We start from the raw sequence: 25,801 nt of genomic DNA, 5'->3' as shown, positions 1-25,801 counted from the left end.
CATTTTCATTGTAGTGTCCAAAACATCTTTCAAGCTGTCAGGCACTCCCTTGGCAGCAAGAGCCTCTCGGTGGATGCTGCAGTGTCCCCAAGTGGCATCGGGAGCAACTGCTTGCACGCGCATTGCCACTCCACTATGTCTCCCTGTCATGGCTTTTGCGCCATCTGTACAGATACCAACACATCTTGACCAAAGTCCATTTGATGTCACAAAGCTGTCCAGTACTTAAAAAATATCCTCTCCTGTTGTTTTGATTTCCAGAAGAGGATGTCTTCCTTAATTGACCCCCCATAAACATAACGGACAGGAGCTGTGCCAGGCCCGCCACGTCTGTTGACTCATCTAGCTGTAACGCATAGAATTCACTGGCTTGTATGCGAAGCAGTAATTGTTTCAAAACACCTCCTGCCATGTCACTGATGCGTTGTGAAACAGTGTTGTTTGATGAARGCATTGTCTGTATAGTTTTTTTGGGCCTTTTCCCCCAGCATTGTCCCAGCCATATCCGCTGCAGAAGGAAGAATGAAGTCCTCCACAATAGTATGGGGCTTCCCTGTTCTAGCCACTCGGTAGCTCACTATATAAGACACTTCTAGCCCCTTCTTATTAATGGTATCTGTTGCTTTTTTACATGTCTTACTACTCGAAAGTCGCCTTAATTCTCACTCAAACTCCTGTGGCTTATTTTTCAAATTGGCATGTTTTGTTTCTAAATGTCTGCGCAAAAGTGAAGGTTTCATCGAGTTGTGAGATAGTACTTTTGCACATATAACACACTGGCTGATGAAAGGCACTAGTCCCAATATAAGTGAACCCCAACTCAATGTAGTTATCATATTTGCACCTTCGATGGTCCAACGTCCCTGTCTGTTGTTCGGTGCTTTCCCAGGTAAGGGGGTAGATTCACAACTGTCAGATTCACAACTGTCAGTGTCCATGCTAGCTGGGCTAACAACAAATGTAGAATTACTGATGCTAGCATTGGATGTGCTCGTGGAAGCAGAACTTGTTTTGTCAACAGGTGCAGTACTGCTGGTAGTAGCAGTACTACCAGTAGAGCTGGTATGTGTCTCTATGGATGCGGGCCTTTTTTAAAAACATTCAACAATTTCCCAGCAAACGGAATGAGCAGCAGCTACGTTTGGCTACATACGTTTGGCTACACATAGTGGAATTCCCGCAAGAGAGTAATGGTTAATGTGATTGGATGTTAATTATTTGACTAGACTACCTGTATTCGACATTGTGTTGTTATTTCGCTGAACACTAGATGGTTTAATTTTATTTTTGGCAGTGAAATGAGGCTACTCAGACGAGAGAGAAAAAAACTCACCCAAATGTATATGGGGCATTGGACTTTTTTGGGAATACCTGGTGTTGGCTATATTACATGGATTTAGACTTTAAAATGTAGATGTTCCAAAGGTCTGCATCAGTGGCTTGTAGGCTATGCGTGGAAGCCAGGAGATGCTAAATGTATTTATGTTAATTAACGGTCAATTACCGTGAAACCGGCAGTTATTTGCTTTACAATCACCGGCTGACAAAATGTCATGACCGCCCATCCCCATCTACTGCATTACTAACCGAATGTAAAGGGAAACTAAAAGATGTTACATGTGGTAGTAGGTATTAAGAATAATGCAAAACATATCCTTGACTCTATCAAGCCAAGCAAACGATGCCAACCCACTGAATGAATGACAAATGGATAGAATTGTGCAAGTTACTTCAAATTAGGCCAAACTTCATTCAAAGACTCAATCATGGACAATCTTACTGACAGTTGTGGCTGCTTTGTGTGATGTATTGTTGTCTCTACCTTCTTGCCCTTTGTGCTGTTGTCTGTGCCCAATAATGTTTGTACCATGTTTTGTGCTGCTACCATGTTGTGTTGCTACCATGTTATTGTTATGTTGTGTTGCTACCATGCTATGTTGTTGTCTTAGGTCTCTCTTTATGTACTGTTGTGTTGTCTCTCTCGTTGTGATGTGTGTTTTGTCCTATATTTATATTGTATTATATTTATTGATTTTAATCCCAGGCCCCCGTCCCCGCAAGAGGCCTTGTGGTAGGCCGTCATTGTAAATAAGAATTTGTTCTTAACTGACTTGCCTAGTTAAATAGAGGTTAAATAAAAAACCAGCATACACCAACGGCCACTGACGTTTGATTTTGTAAATAAATAAATAAAAGCAGCATCCAAAAAAAGATATGTCCTGCTCCTTCCCTGACTTCTCCTAATTGTTTGTATTTTACACTGCTCATGTGTCAAATTTGTAAAATTATCACAATGGGAAAAGTATTTAAAGCCTTTTTACCAGTTTCTTTCACACCTAGTCCTAACTTAACCCACCAAGTCAAATGTGCTGTAGGATGTTGGTACCCAGCCAGGTGCTAATGAGTCTGTCTCTCCTCACTGAATGAATGACAAATGGATGAATGGGTGATATTTGTGCACCTTACTTAACAATTTAATTTCAATTAGGCTGAACTGAATGATAGAGGGTAAAGAGGTTGATTTAATTTAGAAAGACAATAGTGTAAGGAGTTTGTGTATTGCCTATTTATCAGCAGCAAATAATTTGACCATGTGCCTTGGGTGTTGATAGCATTTCTCTTTTACATTTTACTTTATAAAAATAAGCTGTTACAGGACTGCTTATTATAACTATTACTAATCCAATTTATTGTAAGGGAAACTAACAGGAAAGGGCCTTCCCCAAACTGTTGCCACAAAGTTGGAAGCACAGAATAGTCTAGAACATCAACGTATGCTGTAGGGTTAAGATTTCCCTTCACTGGAACTAAGTGGCCTAGCCCGAACCATGAAAAACAGCCCCAGATCATTATTCCTCCTCCACCAAACTTCACAGTTGGCCCCTATGCATTGGGGCAGTTAGCGTTCTCCTGGCATCCGCCAACCCAGATTTGTCCGTCGGACTACCAGATAGTGAAGTGTGATTCATCACTCCAGAGAACGTGTTTTCACTGCTCCAGAGTCCAATGGCAGTGAGCTTTACACCACTTCAGCCGACGCTTGGCATTGGGCATGGTGATCTTAGGCTTGTGTGCGACTGCTCGGTCATGGAAACCCATTTCATGAAGCTCCCGACGAACAATGCTGACGTTGCTTCTAGAGGCAGTTTGCAACGCGGTAGTGAGTGTTCCAACCGAGGACAGACAATTTTGTATGCGCTATGCGCTTCAGCACTTGGCTGTCCCGTTCAGTGAGCTTGTGTGGCTTACCACTTTGTGGCTGAGCTGTTGTTCCTCCTAGATGTTTCCACTTCACAATAACAGCACTTACAGTTGACCAGGGCAGGTCTAGCAGGGCAGAAATTTGATGGAACTGACTTGTAAAGGTGGCGTCCTATGACGGTGCCACGTTGAAAGTCACTGAGCTCTTCAGTAAGGCCATTCTACTCCCAATGTTTGTGTATGGAGATTGTATGGCTGTGTGCACATTTGTATACACCTGTCAGCAACGGGTTTGTGTATTGCCTGAATTTTTAAACAAATTTTATATCACATTTACATAAGTATTCAGACCCTTTACTCAGTACTTTGTTGAAGCACCTTTGGCAGTGATTACAGCATCAAGCCTTCTTGGGTATGACGCTGCAAACTTGGCACACCTGTATTTGGGGAGTTTCTCCTATTCTTCTCTGCAGATCCTCTCAAGCTCCATCAGGTTGGATGGGGAGCGTTGCGGCACAGCTATTTTCAGGTCTCTCCAGAGATGTTCGATCAGGTTCAAGTCCGGGCTCTGGCTGGGCCACTAAAGTACATTCAGAGACTTGTCCCAAAGCCACTCCTGCGTTGTCTTGGCTGTATGGGTCATTGTCCTGTTGGAAAGTGAACCTTTGCCCCAGTCTGAGGTCCTGAGCACTCTGGAGCAGGTTTTCATCAAGGGTCTCTTTGTATTGTGCTCCGTTCATCTTTCCCTCGATCCTGACTAGTCTCCCAGTCCCTGCCTCTGAAAAACATCCCCACAACATGATGCTGCCACCACCACCAAGAGTTCAATCTTGGTTTCATCAGACCAGAGAATCTTGTTTCTCATGGTCTGAGTGTCTTTAGGTGCCTTTTGCCAAACTCCAAGCGTGCTGTCATGTGCCTTTTACTGACTTTTGCTGGCTTCTGTCTGGACACTACCATAAAGGCCTGATTAGTGGAGTGCTGCAGAGATGGGAGAATCTTCCAGAAGGACAACCATCTCCACAGAGGAACTCCAGAGCTCTGTCAGAGTGACCATTGGGTTCTTGGTCACCTCCCTGAGCAAGGCCATTCTGATATATATATCTAAATACCTGTTTTCGCTTTGCCATTATGGGGTATTGTGTGTAAACTGCTGAGGATTTTTATGTAAATGTAATCCATTTTAGAATAAGGCTGTAGCGTAACAATACAATGTGAAAAACGTCACGGGGTCTGAATACTTTCCAAAGGCACTGTATAGTGTAGTTTATGCACTATTTATCAAGCATCGGTGCTCATGTTTGCTGCACCTTGCGGGTTGATATGCATCTGATGCATATGCTAAAGGTAGCAACCCAGCAACGTTCTCTAGCGGGTGTTTATAGGCTGAAAGGCAGTTCTAGTGTTAAGAGACAGACAGCCTTCAGAACAAGCCTCACCTTGTGCTCTGGAGTAGATGGCAACTGAGCCACTCACTAGGCCAGCGTATAAACACTGCTTCTTGTGCACCAGGCTGGTCACGGTGGACTTGTCTAGGATGAAGAAGTGTTGGAGACGCACCTTCTTGGACTGCTGGCTGCTCTTATAGACTATGATACTGCAGAGAGGCAGAGAAAGGTTGTGAAGTGATGTCATGAGCTGTGTTTCTAAATCAAATACAATCAATTCAATGAGTAGATGTATTTAGCTGACAGCAGAACCCAGAGTAGGCTATGACTACATAATCTGTTGACATCACATACCTGCCCTCCTCCATGCCCAGGCAGACAGTAGGGTTGTCACTGGCCTTCCCCACTAAGGAGAGGTTATTTTCGGGGTTCCCCATCCTATTCTCCTGGGTACTCTGCTCCATGGGTACATAGGCCATGCACAGGATCCGAGACTCCACATTGAAACACTCGGTCACCTTGGGGCTGGAGTTCTGCATGGCCACGATGGCTATCTGACCCATCTGGTTGGTGCAGCTCGCCACCTGAACAGGGGTAGGAGTAGTAACAGTTAGGAGTAGGAAAACAAGTTTTTCATGACCACATGACCTGACCAGGAAAGACTCCATGCCCCAGCTAGAAAACACAATCCTTTCTACAGAGCTTTCTAATTCTGACCTCATCAGGGGTTGTGATAAAATAGATAAAGTAGGAAAACAACAACCACGACAACAAACATTGACAATGCTTTAAACCACTCCAGCAGAAAGTTGTACAGCAGACTGACCAATAGGAGCGTAGAGTGGGAGAGAACAGCCCTCTCAAATCCAGGCCAACAGTGAGTCATTTACAATGGAAAAGTGGGAGCCGTCATTGTAATGAGAACAGTCCATCACTGGAGTACATTTGGAGTCACAGAACTGTGGATGTGTTATCCCTGCCGCTGAAGTAAATACACACAGCTAAGAGGCTCTCAAACTGATACATAAATTAAATATGCCACTGGTTCAGAGTTATAGCTCATGAATGAAAGGGCCTCTGTTCAATATTTAATTCCGATCTCACTGGGAGTGGAAGAAAGCTTTTTTTATATAGGGATTAAAAGCTGATGAGTAAAATGGCTACTCGCAATAATTGCCACTGGTTACAAATCAAATCAAAGTTTGTCACGTGCGCCGAATACAACAGGTACAGTGAAATGCTTACTTACAGTGCAAAAAAGGTATTAGGTGAACAATAGGTAAGTAAAGAAATAAAAACAGTAAAAAGACAGTGAAAAACAGTAGCGAGGCTATAAAAGTAGTGAGGCTACATACAGACACCGGTTAGTTGGGCTGATTGAGGTAGTATGTACATGTAGATATGGTTCAAGTGACTATGCATATATGATGAACAGAGAGTAGCAGTAGCGTAAAAGAGGGGTTGGGGGGTGGTGGGTGGCAGGACACAATGCAGATGGCCTGGTTAGCCAATGTGCGGGGGCAATGGTTGGTCGGGCCAATTGAGGTAGTATGTACATGAATGTACAGATAAAGTGAATATGCATATATGATAAACAGAGAGTAGCAGCACAAAAGAGGGGTTTGGGGGGGCACACAATGCAAATAGTCCAGGTAGCCATTTGATTACTTGTTCAGGAGTCTTATCGCTTGGGGGTAAAAACTGTTGAGAAGCCTTTTTGTCATAGACTTGGCACTCCGGTACCGCTTGCCATGCGGTAGTAGAGAGAACAGTCTATGACTGGGGTGGCTGGGGTCTTTGACAATTTTCAGGGCCTTCCTCCTACACTGCCTGGTGTAGAGGTCCTGGATGGCAGGCAGCTTTGCCCCAGTGATGTACTGGGCCGTACGCACTACCCTCTGTAGTGCCTTGCGGTCAGAGGCCGAGCAATTGCCGTAAAAGGCAGTGATGAAACCAGTCAGGATGCTCTCGATGTTGCAGCTGTAGAACCTTTTGAGGATCTGAAGACCCATGCCAAATCTTTTTAGTTTCCTGAGGGGGAATAGGCTTTGTCGTGCCCTCTTCACAACTGTCTTGGTGTGTTTGGACCATTCTAGTTTGATGTGGACACCAAGGAACTTGAAGCTCTCAACCTGCTCCACTACAGCCCCGTCGATGAGAATGGGGCGAGCTTTGTCCTCCTTTTCCTGTAGTCCACAATCATCTCCTTGGTTTTTGGTACGGTGAGGGAGCAGTTGTTATTCTGGCACCACCCGGCCAAGTCTCTGACCTCCTCCCTATAGGCGGTCTCGTCGATGTCGGTGATCAGACCTACCACTGTTGTGTCGTCAGCAAACTTAATGATGGTGTTGGATTCATGCCTGGCCATGCAGTCGTGGGTGAACAGGGAGTACAGGAGTGGACTGAGCACGCACCCCTGGGGGGCTCCAGTGTTGAGATTCAGAATGGCAGATGTGTTGCTACCTACCCTCACCACCTGGGGGCGGCCCGTCAGGAAGTCCAGGATCCAGTTGCAGAAGGTGGTGTTTAGTACCAGGATCATTAGCTAGTGATGAGCTTTGAGGGTACTATGGTGTTGAACGCTGAGCTGTAGTCAATGAATAGCATTCTCACATAGGTGTTCCTTTTGTCCAGGTGGGAAAGGGCAGTGTGGAGTGCAATAGAGATTGCATCATCTGTGGATCTGTTTGGGTGGTATGCAAATTGGAGTGGGTCTAGGGTTTCTGGGATAATGATGTGAGCCATTACTAGCCTTTCAAAGCACTTCATGGCTACGGACGTGAGTGCTACGGGTCTGTAGTCATTTAGGCAGGTTGCCTTCGTGTTCTTGGGCACAGGGACTATGGTGGTCTGCTTGAAACATGTTAGTCTAATACCCAATCAGGGACATGTTGAAAATGTCAGTGAAGACTCCTGCCAGTTGGTCAGCACATGTCCGGAGCACACGTCCTGGTAATCCGTCTGGCCCCGCAGGCTTGTGAATGTTGACCTGTTTAAAGGTCTTACTCACGTTGGCTATGGAGAGCTAATGCTCTCATGCATGCCTCAGTGTTGCTTGCCTCGAAGCGAACATAGAAGTGATTTAGCTCGTCTGGTAGACTTGTGTCACTGGGAAGCTCACGGCTGGCTGTGCTTCCCTTTGTAGTCGAATAGTTTGCAAGCCTTGCCACATAGCGTCGGAGCCGGTGTAGTACGATTCAATCTTAGCCCTGTATTGATGCTTTGCCTGTTTGATGGTTCATCGCAGGGCATAGCAGGATTTCTTATAAGCTTCCGGGTTAGAGTCCCACACCTTGAAAGCGGCAACTCTACCCTTTAGCTCAATGCGAATGTTGCCTGTAATCCATGGCTTCTGGTTGGGGTATGTACGTACAGTCACTGTGGGGACGACGTCCTCGATGCACTTATTGTACTTTTTCCATTCCAAGATGGCATAGCAGTCAGACGTCCTTTGTCCTCGTCTTGCCTGTTCAACCTCTCTTTCGTGTCGTCTGAGATTCCCAAAGATTGGAAAGCAGCTGCGGTCATCCCCCTCTTCAGAGGCGGTGCCGGTGCAGCGTGTATCCCGCTAGCTGAATATCCATGTCATCATTCAGCCACAACTCTGTGAAACATAGGATATTACAGTTTTTGATGTTCCATTGGTAGGATATTCGTGATCGTACCTCGTTTAATTTATTGTCCAATGATTGCACGTTAGCAAGTAATATTGACGGTAACGGCAGCTTTCCCACTCGCCTTCTGCGGATCCTCACGGGGCACCCCGCTCTGTGTCCTCTGTACCTGCGTCTCCTCCTCTTGCAAATAACTGGGATGTTGGCCTTGTCGGGTGTTTCGGAGAATGTCCTGTGCGTCCTGCTTGTTGAAGAAAAAAAATCTTCATCTGAGGTGAGTGATCGCTGTCCTGATATCCAGAAGCTTTTTTTTGCCGTAAGATACGGTTGCAGAAACATTATGTACAAAATAAGTTACAAATAACGCGAAAAACCCCCACATAATAGCACAATTGGTTGGGCACCCGTAAAACTGCTGCCATTTCTTCCTGCGCCATTTTAGTCAAAAAAGCACAACAGACCCAAGTTGTCATCATTTGTAATGCAATGATGTACATACATGGATGTCCATGCTGTCCATTGACAATCTCTTTTATAACATCTATGACTTCAATTGTTGTTTAGACCTTATTGGGTTCAAGTAAAGTGCCATCAAATGATAAAAAGCCAGGTGTCCTACTCACCCACACACAGCCGTGTCCGAGTGCAGGTGTGTCTGCTGTGCTCCCTATGTTGATGTGGGGCTCGGGGTTATGGACCGCACACTCCACCTGACAGAGATAAAGAGATACAGACGCACACCACTCTTCACATGTGTATGTAGATTGTACTAGTTTCCTACATGGCATTGTAACAAATGATTGACGCGGTCAAGGGATAGGTCGTCTTTAGATGGAGCCATTGACCCTGCCCATGGCTGACAGAGGTGGTGGTATGGGGGAGGTGATGCCCACCTTGAACTCCTGTAGTTTGGACATGACCACAGGCATCTGCCTGAGCAGGAGAGGATGTTTCTGCTTCTTGATCTGGTTACCATCATCCTCCGCAAAGAACCAGCCCTGCAGATTGTCCTCCTCTGTTAACACACACACGTCATTTCATTTCTAAGAGGAACACTATCTCCAGTGTCGAGCAGTGATCCTAAATTCAAACCGTGAAATATTACATTTCCAAATATGTTACACAACACCTAATTCCATAATCTGAACACCAGATTCAGACGTTATAACTTTACAATCCATTTTACAGTCCAATGAGCCAGGGCTGGATAAAGGTGAATTTCAACTTATGATATTTGCTTGGTAAACACAGATTTTTAAATACCCATTGCTATGCAACTAAACCTTGGGTTTGGAAATAATCACAAGTGGAAAAGGGCAGTGAGGCAGAAAGAGGCTGTCCCGCTGCATACACTCACTACAGTCCTCTATGTAACTACAAAGTGACAAGAGGCAGTGGGGAGAAGCAATAGGGAACACAAAATATCCAACACAAACAGACAGAGCATTGGGTCTGTGATTGTGACTGAGGCCAGACTAAGACATACCCAGAGCCAGCTTGGCCATCTGCAGGTTACTGATCCAGGACTGTTTGATGGCTGGAGAGAAGGTATTGAACACAGCAGAAAAGTATGTGGGCCTGCCAGACCTGCCAAGAGGGAGGGGGAGATAAATGACAGACAGCAGTGTTGAGACAGTGACAGTATCCACTACATAGAGTCTGTTGCATAGAGATTGAATCCTGGAGTGTATTAACGGTTCTGCATCACGACATTCACTTCATTTTTTTTAAAGAATCACCTAATAGCAGGAAGAGCACAATCTAGTGGTCAGAACCTCGTAATATCAGGATGTAAGATGGGACATAACTTTAATGACTTTAATGACTAATACATTACATAGGATGAAGATACAATACACTAAGCCGCAGCGCCATATTACTTGACAAATATAGAGAACTGTTACTATATACTCGTTGTTGGGGGGGGGGCTGGCGTGGGGTGTCCGTGGATCGCTTTTGAGCACTTCTTTGGATTCCTCATGTCTTACTTATTGTTAGAAAAAAGTTTGGTCCAAATCGGATTTTAGGTACTATAATTATAGAATATTATATAAATTAAAATGTCCTATCAGGGCGCAATCAATTTGCTTAATTTCTCAGAGATCAAATTATATATTTCAACAAAATAATTTTCCCAGAATGCTTATCTTATCCGTTTCTAACTACAGAACAAAATCAGAGCTGGTGGGTGTCATGGCTTGCTGTCAGGGGAGGGGAATCTGTGTGACCCTAACAGCTGAAAGGACATGTGATCCTGCTCTCATTCGGGGCTTTTCTCATTGACAAAAGTTGGAGAGGCAGCGCACTGACATTTCAATTGACATAATATGTACATTAACTTTTCAATTCACATCCACAAAGAAACGTCATGTGGGTTTGGCGCTAGGCAACGGACATTTACCTTAACTATCCCTATAAAATATGCCATTAAGGCACTAGCCAGCATGCATCAACTATGCACGCGACTTTTCATCTTAACCATATTGCACGATTGAAAAATGGAACCAAACCACATCACACATCACAACAATACACAAGGACGTGCAGAAAATAAAGGGTTTATTTTCTCGTCTGAAGGCTATACTCATTACATTTTAGATTCAAGACAAAAGCAGAGTTGCTAACAGCCTGTCTTCATCAAGTAACGTTAGCCTATAAAAATGATAAATTAGGCCTACTAGCCCTCTCATACAAATATAAAAGTACAGTAGGGCTAGCTGACTTAAAACATTACTTCATCAGGCTTCATTTTTATATATAAATATCAAATAATTTGTCCTACATGTGGTCAAAGCTAATTGCGTCTGAAAATGTGGGTATAATATACAGTTGAAGTCGGAAGTTTACATACACCTTACCCAAATACATTTAAACTCAGTTTCACAATTCCTGACATTTACTCCTAGTAAAAATTCCCTGTCTTAGGATCACCACTTTATTTTAAGAATGTGAAATGTCAGAATAATAGGAGAGAGAATGATTTATTTAAGCTTTTATTACTTTCATCACATTCCCAGTGGGTCAGAAGTCTACATATACTCAATGAGTATTTGGAAGCATTGCCTTTAAATTGTTTAACTTGGGTCAAACGTTTTGGGTAGCCTTCCCACAATAAGTTGGGTGAATTTTGGCCGATTCCTCCTGACAGAGCTGGTGTAATAACAGAGTCAGGTTTACAGGCCTCCTTGCTCACACACGCTTTTGCAGATCTGCCCACAAATTTTCTATAGGATTGAGGTCAGGGCTTTGTGATGGCCACTCCAATACCTTGACTGAGGTCCTTAAGCCATTTTTGCCACAACTTTGGAAGTATGCTTGGGGTAATTGTCCATTTGGAAGACCCATTTGCGACCAAGCTTTACCCTTCCTGACTGATGTCTTGATGTTGCTTCAATATATCCACATAATTTTCCATCCTCATGATGCCATCTATTTTGTGAAGTGCATCTGTCCCTCCTGCAGCAAAGCACCTCCCACAACATGATGCTGCCACCCCCGTGCTTCACGGTTGGGATGGTGTTCTTCAGCTTGCAAGCCTCCCCCTTTTTCCTCCAAACATAACGATGGTCATTATGGCCAAACAGTTCTATTTTTGTTTCATCAGACCAGAGGACATTTCTCCAAAAAGTATGATCTTTGTCCCAATGTGCAGTTGCAAATCGTAGTCTGGCTTTTTTTTTAAATGGCAGTTTTGGCATTTCAGGTTATGTCGATATAAGACTCGTTTTACTGTGGATATAGATACTTTTGTACCGGTTTCCTCCAGAATCTTCACACGGTCCTTTGCTGTTGTTCTGGGATTGATTTGCACTTTTCGCACATTCATCTCTAGGAGACAGAACGCGTCACCTTCCTGAGCGGTATGACGGCTGCGTGGTCCCATGGGGTTTATACTTGCGTACTATTGTTTGTACAGATGAACGTGGTACCTTCAGGCATTTGGAAATTGCTCCCAAGGATGAACCAGACTTGTGGAGGTTTACAATTCTTTTTCCTGAGGTCTTGGCTGATTTCTTTAGATTTTCCCATGATGTCAAGCAAAGAGGCACTGAGTTTGAAGGTAGACCTTGAAATACACCCACAGATACACCTTCAATTGACTCAAATTATGTCAATTAGCCTATCAGAAGCTTCTAAAGCCATGACATAATTTTCTGGAATTTTCCAAGCTGTTTAAAGGCACAGTCAACTTAGTGTATGTAAACGTCTGACCCACTGGAATTATGATAAAGTGAATTATAAGTGAAATAATCTGTCTGTAAACAATTGTTGGAAAAATTACTCATGTCATGCACAAAGTAGATGTCCTAACCGACTTGCCAAAACTATAGTTTGTTAACAAGAAATCTGTGGAGTGGTTGAAAAACAAGTATTAATGACTCCAACCTAAGTAAACTTCCGACTTCAACTGTATGGGGAGTTGCGACAAGCGACGAGCTGTTTTATATGGAAGCCCATACACGCCACCCCAAAAAATGTATACATTGAATTGCCTCGTGATTTGTCAACTCGTGCACAATGAATTTGTGCTTCAGTCTGATTAACTGCAGGCATTAGCAACCACAGCTGCAGGTAGCTTAGATCCTTTCTGACCCCATCTGGGCCTGGTCAGGGGAAATGAAGCGGTAACGTCATGTATTTATAGCCTAAGATATGTATTTATAGCCTAATATAGGCCCCTTTATTGGTGTTCTGAGAAAATATGAATGTGATCAAATTTGGTTTATATTCAATTTTGGGGGTTGCTACCTAGGCCTATTTAATCCAAAATTATTGACTGGAATTAATCAATCAACACAAGTGATGACATACTGTGTGAATAACTTTTTAATTACAAATGCAAAGGCCAACATGATACAACTCTGCATAAAGCAAGCTCAGCCCTGTTATTAGTTATATTGTCCAATCGTAGTTGCTGTCTCTTTTTCTGTGTAAAGGACCCTCCCCCTGTTCCACTGTTCTGACCAGCAAACAAAAATTCTGAGCCGGTTCGAACCCCAAAAAAGTAACGGTTTAGATCGTTCCTTTTTAAACTTCTGAAATACATTTTTTGGTACATTTAGCTTGACATTAAATTACTTGACCAATGGATAGAGCAGCATGCTACGGAATGGGCAAGCTATGTACATGCATTGGACAGACAAGGCTAAGGGGATACCTAGTCAGCTGCACAACTGAACCCATTCAACCGGCTACTGGCCCAACGCTCCTAACCGCTAGGCTACCTGCCGCCCCTATAGTGCAGTGTTGGGTGCGACTGAAATATTGCGGGTGAGGAAAGAGCTGGGCATGAAGCACTGGGCATCTTGTTGTTATGACATACATTATCTGAATTAGGCCCACAGAATTATACCTACAGAGGAGCTGCTTCTATGAAGGAACTTTGAATGTTTTTGTACTTCAAAGAGTTGGCTTGACTAACGTTGGACCAGAGCTAGCCCTTGATCATGACTCTCAGGTCCATTTCAGTTTGAGAGCCAGACCAGAGCTAGCGAGCTTGCTAACAAGATTGTGTGTGCAGAGCGGCACCAGAATTAAAATAAAAACAAGTCTTACTTTTCGTAGTTAATAAATCCAATGTGAAACCCGATAAGGCTAGTTAAGGACACTATAGTTGAAAAAGTTAATACATTGTTCTCTAATTAAACATTTCTTTCCCTAATTTCTGAATCACGCCTGAAACGTCAGTAGCTACAGTAGACTATGCATGCTTCGGAGAGAGGGGCAGGTATTTCTACACACACAAAGATTTTCAGCAGGCAGGCTGACACGAATAAGTTTGTGAAAGTTTTGCATAAGCACTTTGTTGCATTTATTGTGGGACTGGAAAAAATAAATGCCCAGAATGTAAAAGAACATTTTTAAGCGGTTAAAATAACAGTTCTGTTATATATATTAGGAAAATATCTACATTTCAGTTGTTTCAAAATCATTACTCCGCCATTACAATTTATATATTGCAGGAGTGTTGGCCTGGATGAGACAATTCTGTTCACACTGCCCTGCTCGGAGGGGGGCAATTGTCGGGTGAGCGTCGTGCGCTACCTCCGGAGACAGCGCTAGAGACATAGCAAGTTCGCAAGTCCACATTATTAAAAAAGGTATAGTCGAGAGGGTATTCTCTCAAAACCTCTAGAGAGTCTGTCGTAGTGTGAAAAGGGTCTTAGAGACAGCAGACAGACAGGGCTGTGAAGGTAATGGAAGCCAACGGTGTTTATAACAGCTAACGTAAATAACAAATCACCGGGGAGGATCTCTGGCATGCATCTTGCCTTACACTCTCTCACTCCATCTCTCTCTCTCTCTGGAATGTGGTGTTTTTAGATGGAGGGATCAGAGAGGAATGACAGCAGCACAGCTGCGTCTCAAAACGCGATGCCCAGGAGTAAGAGGTAATTTGACCAGTTAAAAACAGCAGGCAGAGTGAGAGTCAACAAGTTCAAGGTGCCAGTGGGCCATGGAAGGACCATGTGGAGGGAGTACTCTCCTATAGTAATGAGTGGATGAAACAGCTGCACCGTCTTCTCTGAGGTGAGAGACACACTGATCCACAGCAGAGAGCATAGAGCTCTAACAGACTCAAATCATACCCCTGAGATCAGATTAGAACAAAGCTCAAGTTGTTTATCCACCGTGACAGTAAGTCTGTGCCCATTCCTGGATGGTTAGAGAGGACAGTGAGGGAGTGAGGACATAGGGGCCTGACCTAGTGTGTGAGAGAGAGTGTGAGAGACAGTGATGTGGGTGAGAGGTCTYTYAGYGAGAGAGACAGTGATGTGGGTGAGAGGTCTATAAGAGAGAGAGACAGTGATGTGGGTGAGAGGTCTATAAGAGAGAGAGACAGTGATGTGGGTGAGAGGTCTATAAGAGAGAGAGACAGTGATGTGGGTGAGAGGTCTATAAGAGAGAGACAGTGATGTGGGTGAGACACTGACTTGTCCTGTTTGCCAGGCAGCTGCAGCTGGATCCTACAGCGATCTGCTGCCCGGATCTCGTCCTCCTTCTTCAGAATGAGACGCTGCAGACCCGACACCCAGTCATGGGCCACCGTAGGGTTAACGTTCTACAAGAGAGAGGGATGGAGGGAGAGAAAAGAGAGAGAGAGAGTGTCAAAGTATTAACACAAGACACTGCTTATAACGTCGTCCATAATGTCGGATGAAAACCGTAATAGATCTAGTTTTCAAATCATGCCATTGGGCAAGCAGAGATTGACTCCACACACCAGTTCTTACAAATTGACCACAAAGCCCCCCCCCCCCCCCCCTGTTGTGTGTGTGAAACACATGTCTCTCTGTGTGCCTCTGGCCTGTTCTCTGCTCCCCCACCACTATGCCCTCTGTCTCTGACAGGACTCACACATAGACAAACACTGGCTAGTTGAGTCTCACAGTCCAGCACCACACAGCGCTGTCTGGGCAAATTACTGTACACCAGACTACAGTGTTTGTCAGGGCCCTCTCTCTCTCTCTCCTGGGGCCACAGTTCGACATGACACATCAAAACCTCAGGGACATATTTACTCACAGGCAAATAATATACTTGTATTTTCACTCACAGAAAACAAGCCTTAAAATGAATGCAGCGATAAATGCTGCTCACCTGGTAGTTTCCCTTGAGGCTACCGATCATGCTGGAGATCTGGTTGACCAGGCTGAGGTCGTGGATGAGGTTCTGCAGGTCCTGGTACAGCTGGCCAGGACCCATGTACAGCTTATCTGGAAAAAGAGACAATGAGACGTTGAATAAAAACTATCAGCTGCCCTGGGCCCATGTACGCCTTATCTAGACTAGGACTATCCCTGTCAACAGAACAAAATGTTATTACCAAGTGAAGTTGGTAATTGAAGTAAGTTGTGATTCACAAATCTGAACCCATAGCCCATCTGCAACCATTTACCAAGAATATGGGCCATAAATATCTCAAAAGAATTTCCTGGGCATTGAAAGCAGGAGGTCAAATAAGACCTACTGCCAGACAAAGATCAATAACAGTCAGATCGGTTTCCCACAGAGATCTGCGACATGTGAGCAAACTCACTTGGAATGGCGCTGAACCACAGAACCACAGTGACGGAGTGTGTGTGTGAATGTTTTCACTTGAGTACCGTTACCTAACAGCAGTTTCCTGGGGCCAAGCTATTCACTGCTGTTCTGCGCACGTGTGTGTGTGTGTGTGTGTGTGTGTGTGTGTGTGTGTGTGTGTATATAAACGTGTGTGTGTGTGTGCATGTCTTTGTAGATGTGCCTTGCCTAACCAACAAGCCAGTGAAGTGAAGTGAGTGATTACTGTGTTTCTGTGGGTCCAGCTCAGGACAACGGACTGCTTTGTTTGTCAGCGCTCAGCCTGTAAATGACAGAGACACAGACAGAGAGTCTGACTCATCAGAGAGAGAAAGAGAGCGAGGGGCCTCTTGTAGGCTCTGCCAGCACATAGCCTTCTCTCTAGGCTGTAGCTCACATTAAAACCTCCAGCATAGAGAGGATGACCCTCCTCGTCTTTCAGACAAGCCTGCCAACAAGTCATCATACGATACAATTTACACTGCAGCATATGGGACTATGAGCTAACAAGTAAGCAGGGAAGCTCTTAAAGACAATTTCACCATATGACTTTTCAACTTCTATTTTGTCACTCTCATAAGGCAGCAGATTGGAACTTGGAGGGGAAGTGTTCATGTGAATGGGAATCTCTGGCGCCAGGATTCCTGGAGTTCCCTCTGGTTTTGACAGTCTACTTTCTGTGGGCTCTATATGGCCCTTCACACTGCCCTAGTGTTCCAGCTCCATGGTAACTGCTCCAGTCTTCCCCAGGGCTGGCCCAGAGAGGACCCTCAGAGAAACTTCCACCATATTTGCACTTCACTAAAATGTACATACAGGAAGCTAATTCAGGGACTCGCTCTTCATCATGTACCAAAACATCATTCCACATATGAATATATTCAGGTGACTATCACTTAAATGTTTTACTGATACAATATGTCAATTTATCAGACAATATTTTGTTTGGTTGAAAGCATAGACAAGTATATGATTATTATAATTTTTTTAAATCGTCGATTCTGAAGCATGTAAAAATGTGATGGCATTTCTGCTCTATTGGGCTAATTGCCTTGTCTAATGGTGTTCAAATATTCATGCCTCATCTGTCTTAATGAAGTCTGTGTGGTTGGAACCAGGTCAGGACAGAAACGCTGAAAAAGCTTCAGAGTCGTGCTCTTTGGCTTGTCATCCACCCACAGGCCATGATTCATCTCCATGCTTATAAAAAGGTTGTTATTATAGGCTCTGACAAACATTGATACAGGATATAATAAGCCATAATGAGAGTGAGTGCAATGGACAAGTACCCTGGACTGGTGCAGCCCACCCACCTCAACCATTACTGTGCTATGTGTTACAGGTACATGGACCTACACAGCATCATGGCTGGTCATAAAGTAATGGATTATGCTAGGAGTGAAATGCAGAAGAGACTGGCTAAGCGATTACAGCGAGGGCCCAAACTCCCCAATTAGGCCTTTGTGTGAAGGTCCTGGCACACTCACAAAGCTTGGAAGAGCCTGTGACATCTTCAAGTAACCGGGGTCTTAGGATGATCCCTCAACCTGCTATTTCGCATATTCCTCAAGACTCTCAGCATCTTACAATGTGGAACTATGACAGGCTCAGCCAGAGGAACAAAGGGCCATGGTTTATTGTTTGAAAGTCTTTGTCAATTTAACTGACCCATCTCTTTTGGTGGTCCCAATTAGCTACGTGGAGCACAACAGACGTGAGGTAGGCACACAGACATCCAGAGCACAGGGAACTGTGACATCATATGCTGGACAGTGTTTTCATTGCCTCTTTAGTAGGCAGGTCACCAGTGGCTTTGGCAGAACATATTGGAATATGGGGAGAGACAGAGGGAGAGAGAGAGAGACAGAGAGAAAGAGGCTGAGTAAAGGTTTTTCCACTTAGCCAGTTCAGAGAGACAGAGGACTGATTAGGGAAAATCTAATCAGTATTGAAGAAATCGGGGGGGGGGGGGGGGGGGTGGCATGGTCTGATCCATTTCTGTCAGGTGAAAATTAACATACTCGGTCTTCAATTCTAGTTCCATGTTAAATTCAATTAGCTAACATTACTGAGGTGAACCAGACTGCTATTCAGTACATATGGATCATCTCAGGGCAATTGGTTACTGGGGGTCTAACCTAGGTCAGGACTAGACAGCTGGCTAGGAACATGCCTGCCTGTCGGTCTGTCGGTCCAGATGCTGCTGTTGACCGTGCAGTTTTCAGCCCCCGTCAGGCCGTCTGTGGCAGACTAGAGGGCAGATGGAGGGATAACGGGTGGGTGAGTGGGTAAAGCCTTCCGCTTGCTTCGGTTCAGCTGGCAGTGCTCGCGTACTGCCTTAAAAAGACCTTCGCTTGAAAACTGAGAAAAAGCAGCAATAGTATTGTTTGTCCATCTTGAGATGCCGTAGCCAGTATACACCTTTTCAAAATAGTCAACCATAATCTAAGATCGATTTTTGAGTTGTCATTAATAGTGACATCTTAGTCACGCAGTCTAACTAAGATGTTTGGTTGAATGACAAACTAAATTGAAGAATCCCTACTGTTGACCAATCATCAACAAAGGGGTGTAGACTTCGGCTACCGACTTGCGCTTAGAGAAAAAAATGTGTGGATGAACAGCCCCAAAAAAACCTTGCCAAAGACTAATACGAACAACAAACAAAAAAAAAATAAAAAAATTACATCATTATATATGCACAAACTGTTCCAAACTATTTTGGATAGGAAATATGCCCACGCCTTAAGAGGCTTGCGAGAGGGGAGACGGGGTGGCAGTTGGGCAGTCAACGAGAGGAAAGCTTGCTCCCCTGGCATTTCAGTGAGTAGGAGGATGAGTGAAAAAAAGGAATGGCCCATATGGTCAACTTCACCTGGGGTCCTGTGCTTTAAGAAAATTGATGGAGAGCAGAACAGTAGATAACTAATGGACTCTTAAATAACACACGCTTATGCACAATTACATCCATTTACAACCTCTCACTCAAAGTCAACAAAACAAAAGGAGATGATCGTGGACTTCAGGAAAGAGCAGATGGAGCACCCCCCTATCCACATCGAAGGGACAGTAGTGGAGAAGGTGGAACGTTTTAAGTTCCTCGGCATACACATCACAGACAAACGGAAATGGTCCACCCACACAGACAGTGTGGTAAAGGCACAACAACGCCTCTTCAACCTCAGGAGGCTGAAGAAATTTGTCTTATCACCTAAAACCCTGACAAACTTTTATAGATACACAATCGAGAGCATCCTTTCGGGCTGTATCACCGCCTGGTACGGGAACTGCACCGTCCTCAACCGCAAGGCTCTCTAGATGGTGGTGTGGTCTGCACAACGTATCATCGTGGGCAAATTACCTGCCCTCCAAGACACCTACAGCCCCCGATGTCACAGCAAGGCCAAAAAGATCATCAAGGACAACAACCACCAGAGCCACTGCCTGTTCACCCCGCTATCATCCAGAAGGCGAGGTCAGTACAGGTGCATCAAAGCTGGGACAGAGAAACAGCTTCTCTCTCAAGGTCATCAGACTGCTAAACAGCAATCACTAACTCAGCGAGAGGCTGCTGCCTACATAGAAGAATATGTACATATTCTTATTCCATCCCTTTAGATGTGTGTATTACTTGTTAGATATTTCTGCACTGTCAGAACTAGAAGCACAAGCATTTCGCTACACTCGCATTAACATCTGCTAACCATGGGTATGTGACCAATAGAATGTGATTTGATGTAGACGGTCATCCTCCTCCAGGCATGCGAGTCAAAAGTGCATGGCTACTAACTAACTATAGAGTCATCTAACATCACAGTGGCTAAACGTCATTGTACAGTAGAACATACCCCTGGTAATACAACTAAGAGTCAATATATCAAAGGGATGTGGCAGGGGATGCGAATGAGTTTCAACGGCTTTATACACATGTAGTGGAGTAGATCACACTAGCACCAGATGGGACGGACAGAGAGCAGCAGGCATCGGAGAGCTAGGTGGAATAAGACCGCGGTAATGTCTGCTCAGCCACGCACAGAAAACCACACCTATGACTAGCATACGATAAAGCAGTTACTCCACAGCATCAGTGGAGGCTAATGAGGGGAGGACGGCTCATCATAATGGCTGGAACGGCGTATATGGAATGGAAACCTTGGTTTTGATATATTTGATACCATGCCACCTATTCCGGGTCAACCATTACCACAAGCTCGCCCTCCCCAATTAAGGTGCCACCAACCTCCTCTACATAACATCCTCCCTGCCTTCCCCAGTGGGTGTAACGGCTGTCACCACCTGAACACAACACTAGCTAAATGAAAAGCACACCAATGTACCAGCACATTAGCCATACCTGGTTGGTAGTCAGGAGTCAGGGTGAATGTTCTGGACTAAAAACAGCAACAGCATGGCTATGACCACAAATCATACAGTCTGGTGATGATGGTTGCATGGTTTCCAATAAGGAGTTTAAAGAAACGGCCGGGCAGCTGCCAGAGCAGACCAGGGGGAAACCCAGTGGAAAGAGTGAAGTCACTGACCCTGCAGAGTGGAGTTGGCTTCTTATAGCCTCCATGCAGTCTCTCAAAGGACGCGCGCCATTTTAAAACGTTGCTCATTGGTTCCAGAGGGAAAGCCTGGCACACAGAAGATGGCTTTGTCGATGATGTCTGAACTGAATCTATTATTATAAGCAACTTGGCTCTGTGTTATTGAGTAGGTTGCTGCAACGCTGTAATCCGAGATAGAAAGCCCCCCCCATGATTGGTTAGTAACATAAGTGGGTCATGTAGTGCCTGTAGTGTTGATCTGAGCCCACTGAGAGCTGGCCAAGCAGGCTGCTAGATAATTACAGTAATCATCTAGAACGCATCAATATTTCAAAGGGGGTGTTGAAGTATCATTAGCAGTAAGAGGAAATTAGAGGTTGATCGATTAATCGGAATGGCCGATTAATTATGGCCGATTTCAAGTTTTCATAACAATCGGAAATCGGTATTTTTGGACACCGATTTGGCCGATAAAAAAATAATATATATATATTTACACCTTTATTTAACTAGGCAAGTCAGTTAAGAACACATTCTTATTTTCAATGACGGCCTAGGAACGAACGGTGGGTTAACTGCCTTGTTCAGGGGCAGAACGACAGGTTTTTACCTTGTCAGCTCGGGGATTCAATCTTGCAACCTTACGGTTAACTAGTCCAACACTAACCACCTGCCTTACATTGCACTCCACGAGGAGCCTGCCTGTTACGCGAATGCAGTAAGAGGCCAAGGTAAGTTGCAAGCTAGCATTAAACTTATCTTATAAAAAACAATCAATCATAATCACTAGTTAACTACACATGGTTGATGATATTACTAGTTTATCTAGCGTGTCCTGCGTTGCATATAATCAATGCGGTGCGCATTCGCGAAAAAGGACTGTCGTTGCTCCAACATGTACTTAACCATAAACATCAATGCCTTTCTTAAAATCAATACACAAGTATATATTTTTAAACCTGCATATTTAGTTAATATTGCCTGCTAACATGAATTTCTTTTAACTAGGGAAATTGTGTCACTTCTCTTGCAACAGAGTCAGGGTATGTGCAGCAGTTTGGGCCGCCTGGCTCGTTGCGAACTGTGTGAAGACTATTTCTTCCTAACAAAGACAGCCAACTTTGCCAAACGGGGGATGATTTAACAAAAGCGCATTTGCGAAAAAAGCACAATCGTTGCACGACTGTACCTAACCATAAACATCAATGCCTTTCTTAAAATCAATACACAGAAGTATATATTTTTAAACCTGCATATTTAGCTAAAAGAAATCCAGGTTAGCAGGCAATATTAACCAGGTGAAATTGTGTCACTTCTCTTGCGTTCATTGCACGCAGAGTCAGGGTATATGCAACAGTTTGGGCCGCCTCGGTCGTTGAGAACTAATTTGCCAGAATTTTACGTAATTATGACATAACATTGAAGGTTGTGCAATGTAACAGGAATATTGAGACTTATGGATGCCACCCGTTAGATAAAATACGGAACTGTTCCGTATTTCACTGAAAGAATAAACGTTTTGTTTTCGAAATGATAGTTTCCGGATTCGACCATATTAATGACCAAAGGCTAGTATTTCTGTGTGTTATTATGTTATAACTAAGTCTATGATTTGATAGAACAGTCTGACTGGGCGATGGTAGGCAGCAGCAGGCTCGTACGCATTCATTCAAACAGCACTTTCCTGGGTTTTGCTCTTCGCAATGCTTCAAGAATTGAGCTGTTTATGACTTCAAGCCCATCAACTCCCGAGATTAGGCTGGTGTAACCGATGTGAAATGGCTAGCTAGTTAGCGGGGTGCGCGCTAATAGCGTTTCAAATGTAACGATGCTTCGAGGGTGGCTGTTGTCGATGTGTTCCTGGTTCGAGCCCAGGTAGGGGCGAGGAGAGGGACGGAAGCTATACTGTTACACTGGCAATACTAAAGTGCCTATAAGAACATCCAATAGTCAAAGGTATATCAAATACAAAATGGTATAGAGAGAAATAGTCCTATAATAACTACAACCTAAAACTTCTTACCTGGGAATATTGAAGACTCATGTTAAAAGGAACCACCAGCTTTCATATGTTCTGAGCAAGGAACTTAAACGTTAGCTTTTTTGCATGGCACATATTGCACTTTTACTTTCTTCTCCAACACTTTGTTTTTGCATTATTTAAACCAAATTGAACATGTTTCATTATTTATTTGAGGCTAAATTGATTTTATTGATGTATTATATTAAGTTAAAATAAGTGTTCATTCAGTATTGTTGTAATTGTCATTATAAAAAATAAAAAGATAAAAAAAGTTTCTACAAAATTGTCCGATTAATCGGTATCGGCTTTTTTGGGTCCTCCAATAATCGGTATCGCCGTTGAAAAATCATAAATCGGTCGACCTCTAGAGGAAATGGTATTGATTTTACACACAACAGAAAACAAGTTATTGCTCCCTGTACTGTATATGCAATGTACAGCCAACTGTGCACAGTAATGGCATGGTATTTCAATACAAGACCTCATATTCCCCTCTTTATGATTAGTTATGGGGTCATAAAGGAATGATTGCATCATGGAATGGAAAAGCCAGAGTTTCAGACCTCCAGTCCAGACCGCCAAGTTAATATCTAATCAAATATCAGGGTTCCGGGCCTTTGGGCCACTCTGTACACCCCCAAACCACACATCAGATCTCATTTAATTTCACCCGTTACGATAGAAATCAGGACCCAGAAAGACCCCTGTGACTGAGTGGGACGTACTTGGCTTGGCGTTGACGACCACCTTCTCTCCAGAGTGGGGTTGGGGGGTGAAGCGGCTGTTGTCGCCCAGGTCCTCACTGGAACCAAACTCTACCACGTCCACAAAGCTCACCGGGACACTCCACTTCAGCAGGAACTTCTGGCCCGGGGGGACGTTGCCACTACCACTGCCATCCACACTGCACCTGGATAGAGGAAGAGGAAACGGTGAAGTAGGCTGACATTCAATAGGCTGAGGATTACTGCTTTTCTTCACAGTGATCAATACAATTTTCCTCAATCAAGATTCAACTTGATCAAGAGTGTCTTCATCACTCCTGTATGAGTTGGTGTAAACACAATCAGGGTAAACTAAAGTTTAGAATAAATAAATAAGAGACAATTCAATCAAAAGGTAGGCTAAATTATTTAACATTGCCAGGCATATGGTATGCTGTATTAAAGCTATGACTGTATTTCTTATAGCTCAAATATCTTCCTGCCAGAGCCAGTGGCCAGTGTGGTGAAGTGTTCTATTGACATACAGTAGTCACTAGTGTAATTACAGGGCACTCACTCAAACATAGGGAGCTGATCAGAATCATACCCAGAAAGGGTGCTCTGTCTATGGATATAAATCCTGGCCAAGGTGGTGCGTTGGGTCTTACCGGACGTTGGGCGTGGCACACATGAGCACGTCGTTGAGAAGAAAAAGGCGTCGCTCCTTGGTCTTGATGACCTCACCGCGGTCGTTGTAGACTGTCTCCACCATGTCGTCTGAGCGAATCAGGTAACGGCTGTCGTTGTTCAGGAGCTGGTGGGTAACGAAGGGAGACGCAGCGGTCAGAGGTCAGCTACAATGGATTTGACAATATTCCCCAAGGTGAATTTAGGATTTATTGTAAATGCATGGTAATCCCCATGATTTATAAATACATTCTCTAGATATTGCAGGGAAGATATTTTTTAGATCTCAGTAGAACTTTTAAGTGTGGTCCTTGTCAAGGGTGACATGTATATTTAGTTAAAGTAGAATATACACATACTATTTTAAGCACATCCAGTTTATAGACAAGTGTGCATTTAGACATAGTAAATGCACTTTGCAGCATACACAGCTCCATAAATATAGATGCCATGCGGTGGCTGTTAGCTCTTGTGGGCAGACAAATAATTAGACAGTAGGGAATACTGATTTTATACCTTCCTCTGTTTCAGGCACTGAGCTATCTCATTATATATATATATATCCAGTTGAAGTCGGAAGTTTACATACTTAGGTTGGAGTCTTTAAAACTCGTTTTTCAACCACTCCACAAATGTATTGTTAACAAACTATAGTTTTGGCAAGTCGGTTAGGACATCTACTTTGTGCATGACACAAGTAATTTTTCCAACAATTGTTTACAGAGAGATTATTTCACTTATAATTCACTGTATCACAATTCCAGTGGTTCAGAAGTTTGCATACACTAAATTGACCGTGCCTTAAACAGCTTGGAAAATTCCAGAAAATGATGTCATGGCTTTAGAAGCTTCTGATAGACTAATTGACATAATTTGAGTCAATTGGAGGTGTATCTGTGGATGTATTTGAAGGCCTAGCTTCAAACTCAGTGCCTATCATTGGAAAATCTAAAGAAATCAGCCAAGAGCTCAGAAAAAAAAAATGTAGACCTCCACGAGTCTGGTTCATCCTTGGGAGCAATTTCCAAACACCTGAAGGTACCACCTTCATCTCTACAAACAATAGTACGCAAGTATAAACACCATGGGACTACGCATCCGTCATACCGCTCAGGAAGGAGACACGTTCTGTCTCCTAGAGATGAATGTACTGTGGTGCGAAAAGTACAAATCCATCCCAGAACAACAGCAAAGGACCTTGTGAAGATGCTGGAGGAAACAGGTACAAAAGTATTTATATCCACAGTAAAATGAGTCCTATATCGAAATAACCTGAAAGGCCGCTCAGCAAGGAAGAAGCCACTGCTCCAAAACCGCCATAAAAAAGCCAGACTACGGTTTGCAACTGCACACAGGGACAAAGATCATACTTTTTGGAGAAATGTCCTCTGGTCTGACGAAACAAAAATAGAACTGTTTGGCCGTAATGACCGTCGTTGTGTTTGGAAGAAAACGGGGAGCCGAAGAACACCATCCCAACCGTATAGCATGGGGGTGGCAGCATCATGTTGTGGGGTTGCTTTGCTGCAGGAGGGACTGGTGCACTTCACAAAATAGATGGCATCATGAG

General features: G+C 43.9%; 1 protein-coding gene across 3 annotated transcripts in view; it reads right to left on the bottom strand.

The window, feature by feature from the left end:
• LOC111963150 (rho guanine nucleotide exchange factor 10) overlaps positions 1-25,801 on the bottom strand; it is an 87,770-nt gene that overhangs the window by 26,262 nt on the left and 35,707 nt on the right. For all 3 annotated transcript variants that reach the window (XM_023986388.2, XM_023986389.2, XM_070443328.1), the window contains 9 exons: positions 24,213-24,358; positions 23,566-23,750; positions 15,806-15,921; positions 15,139-15,266; positions 9,690-9,790; positions 9,097-9,218; positions 8,827-8,913; positions 4,944-5,173; positions 4,641-4,798 (listed from right to left, as the gene is read on the bottom strand). In XM_023986388.2, coding sequence (XP_023842156.1) covers positions 4,641-4,798; positions 4,944-5,173; positions 8,827-8,913; positions 9,097-9,218; positions 9,690-9,790; positions 15,139-15,266; positions 15,806-15,921; positions 23,566-23,750; positions 24,213-24,358 — 1,273 coding nt within the window. The remainder of the gene's footprint in view (positions 1-4,640; positions 4,799-4,943; positions 5,174-8,826; positions 8,914-9,096; positions 9,219-9,689; positions 9,791-15,138; positions 15,267-15,805; positions 15,922-23,565; positions 23,751-24,212; positions 24,359-25,801) is intronic.

This window comes from Salvelinus sp. IW2-2015, linkage group LG4q.2, assembly GCF_002910315.2.
Source record: "Salvelinus sp. IW2-2015 linkage group LG4q.2, ASM291031v2, whole genome shotgun sequence".
In the NCBI taxonomy this organism is placed as follows: Eukaryota; Metazoa; Chordata; class Actinopteri; order Salmoniformes; family Salmonidae; genus Salvelinus; species Salvelinus sp. IW2-2015.
The sequence above is the reverse complement of the archived record's forward strand: the minus strand, read 5'-3'. Positions and strand labels throughout refer to the sequence as shown.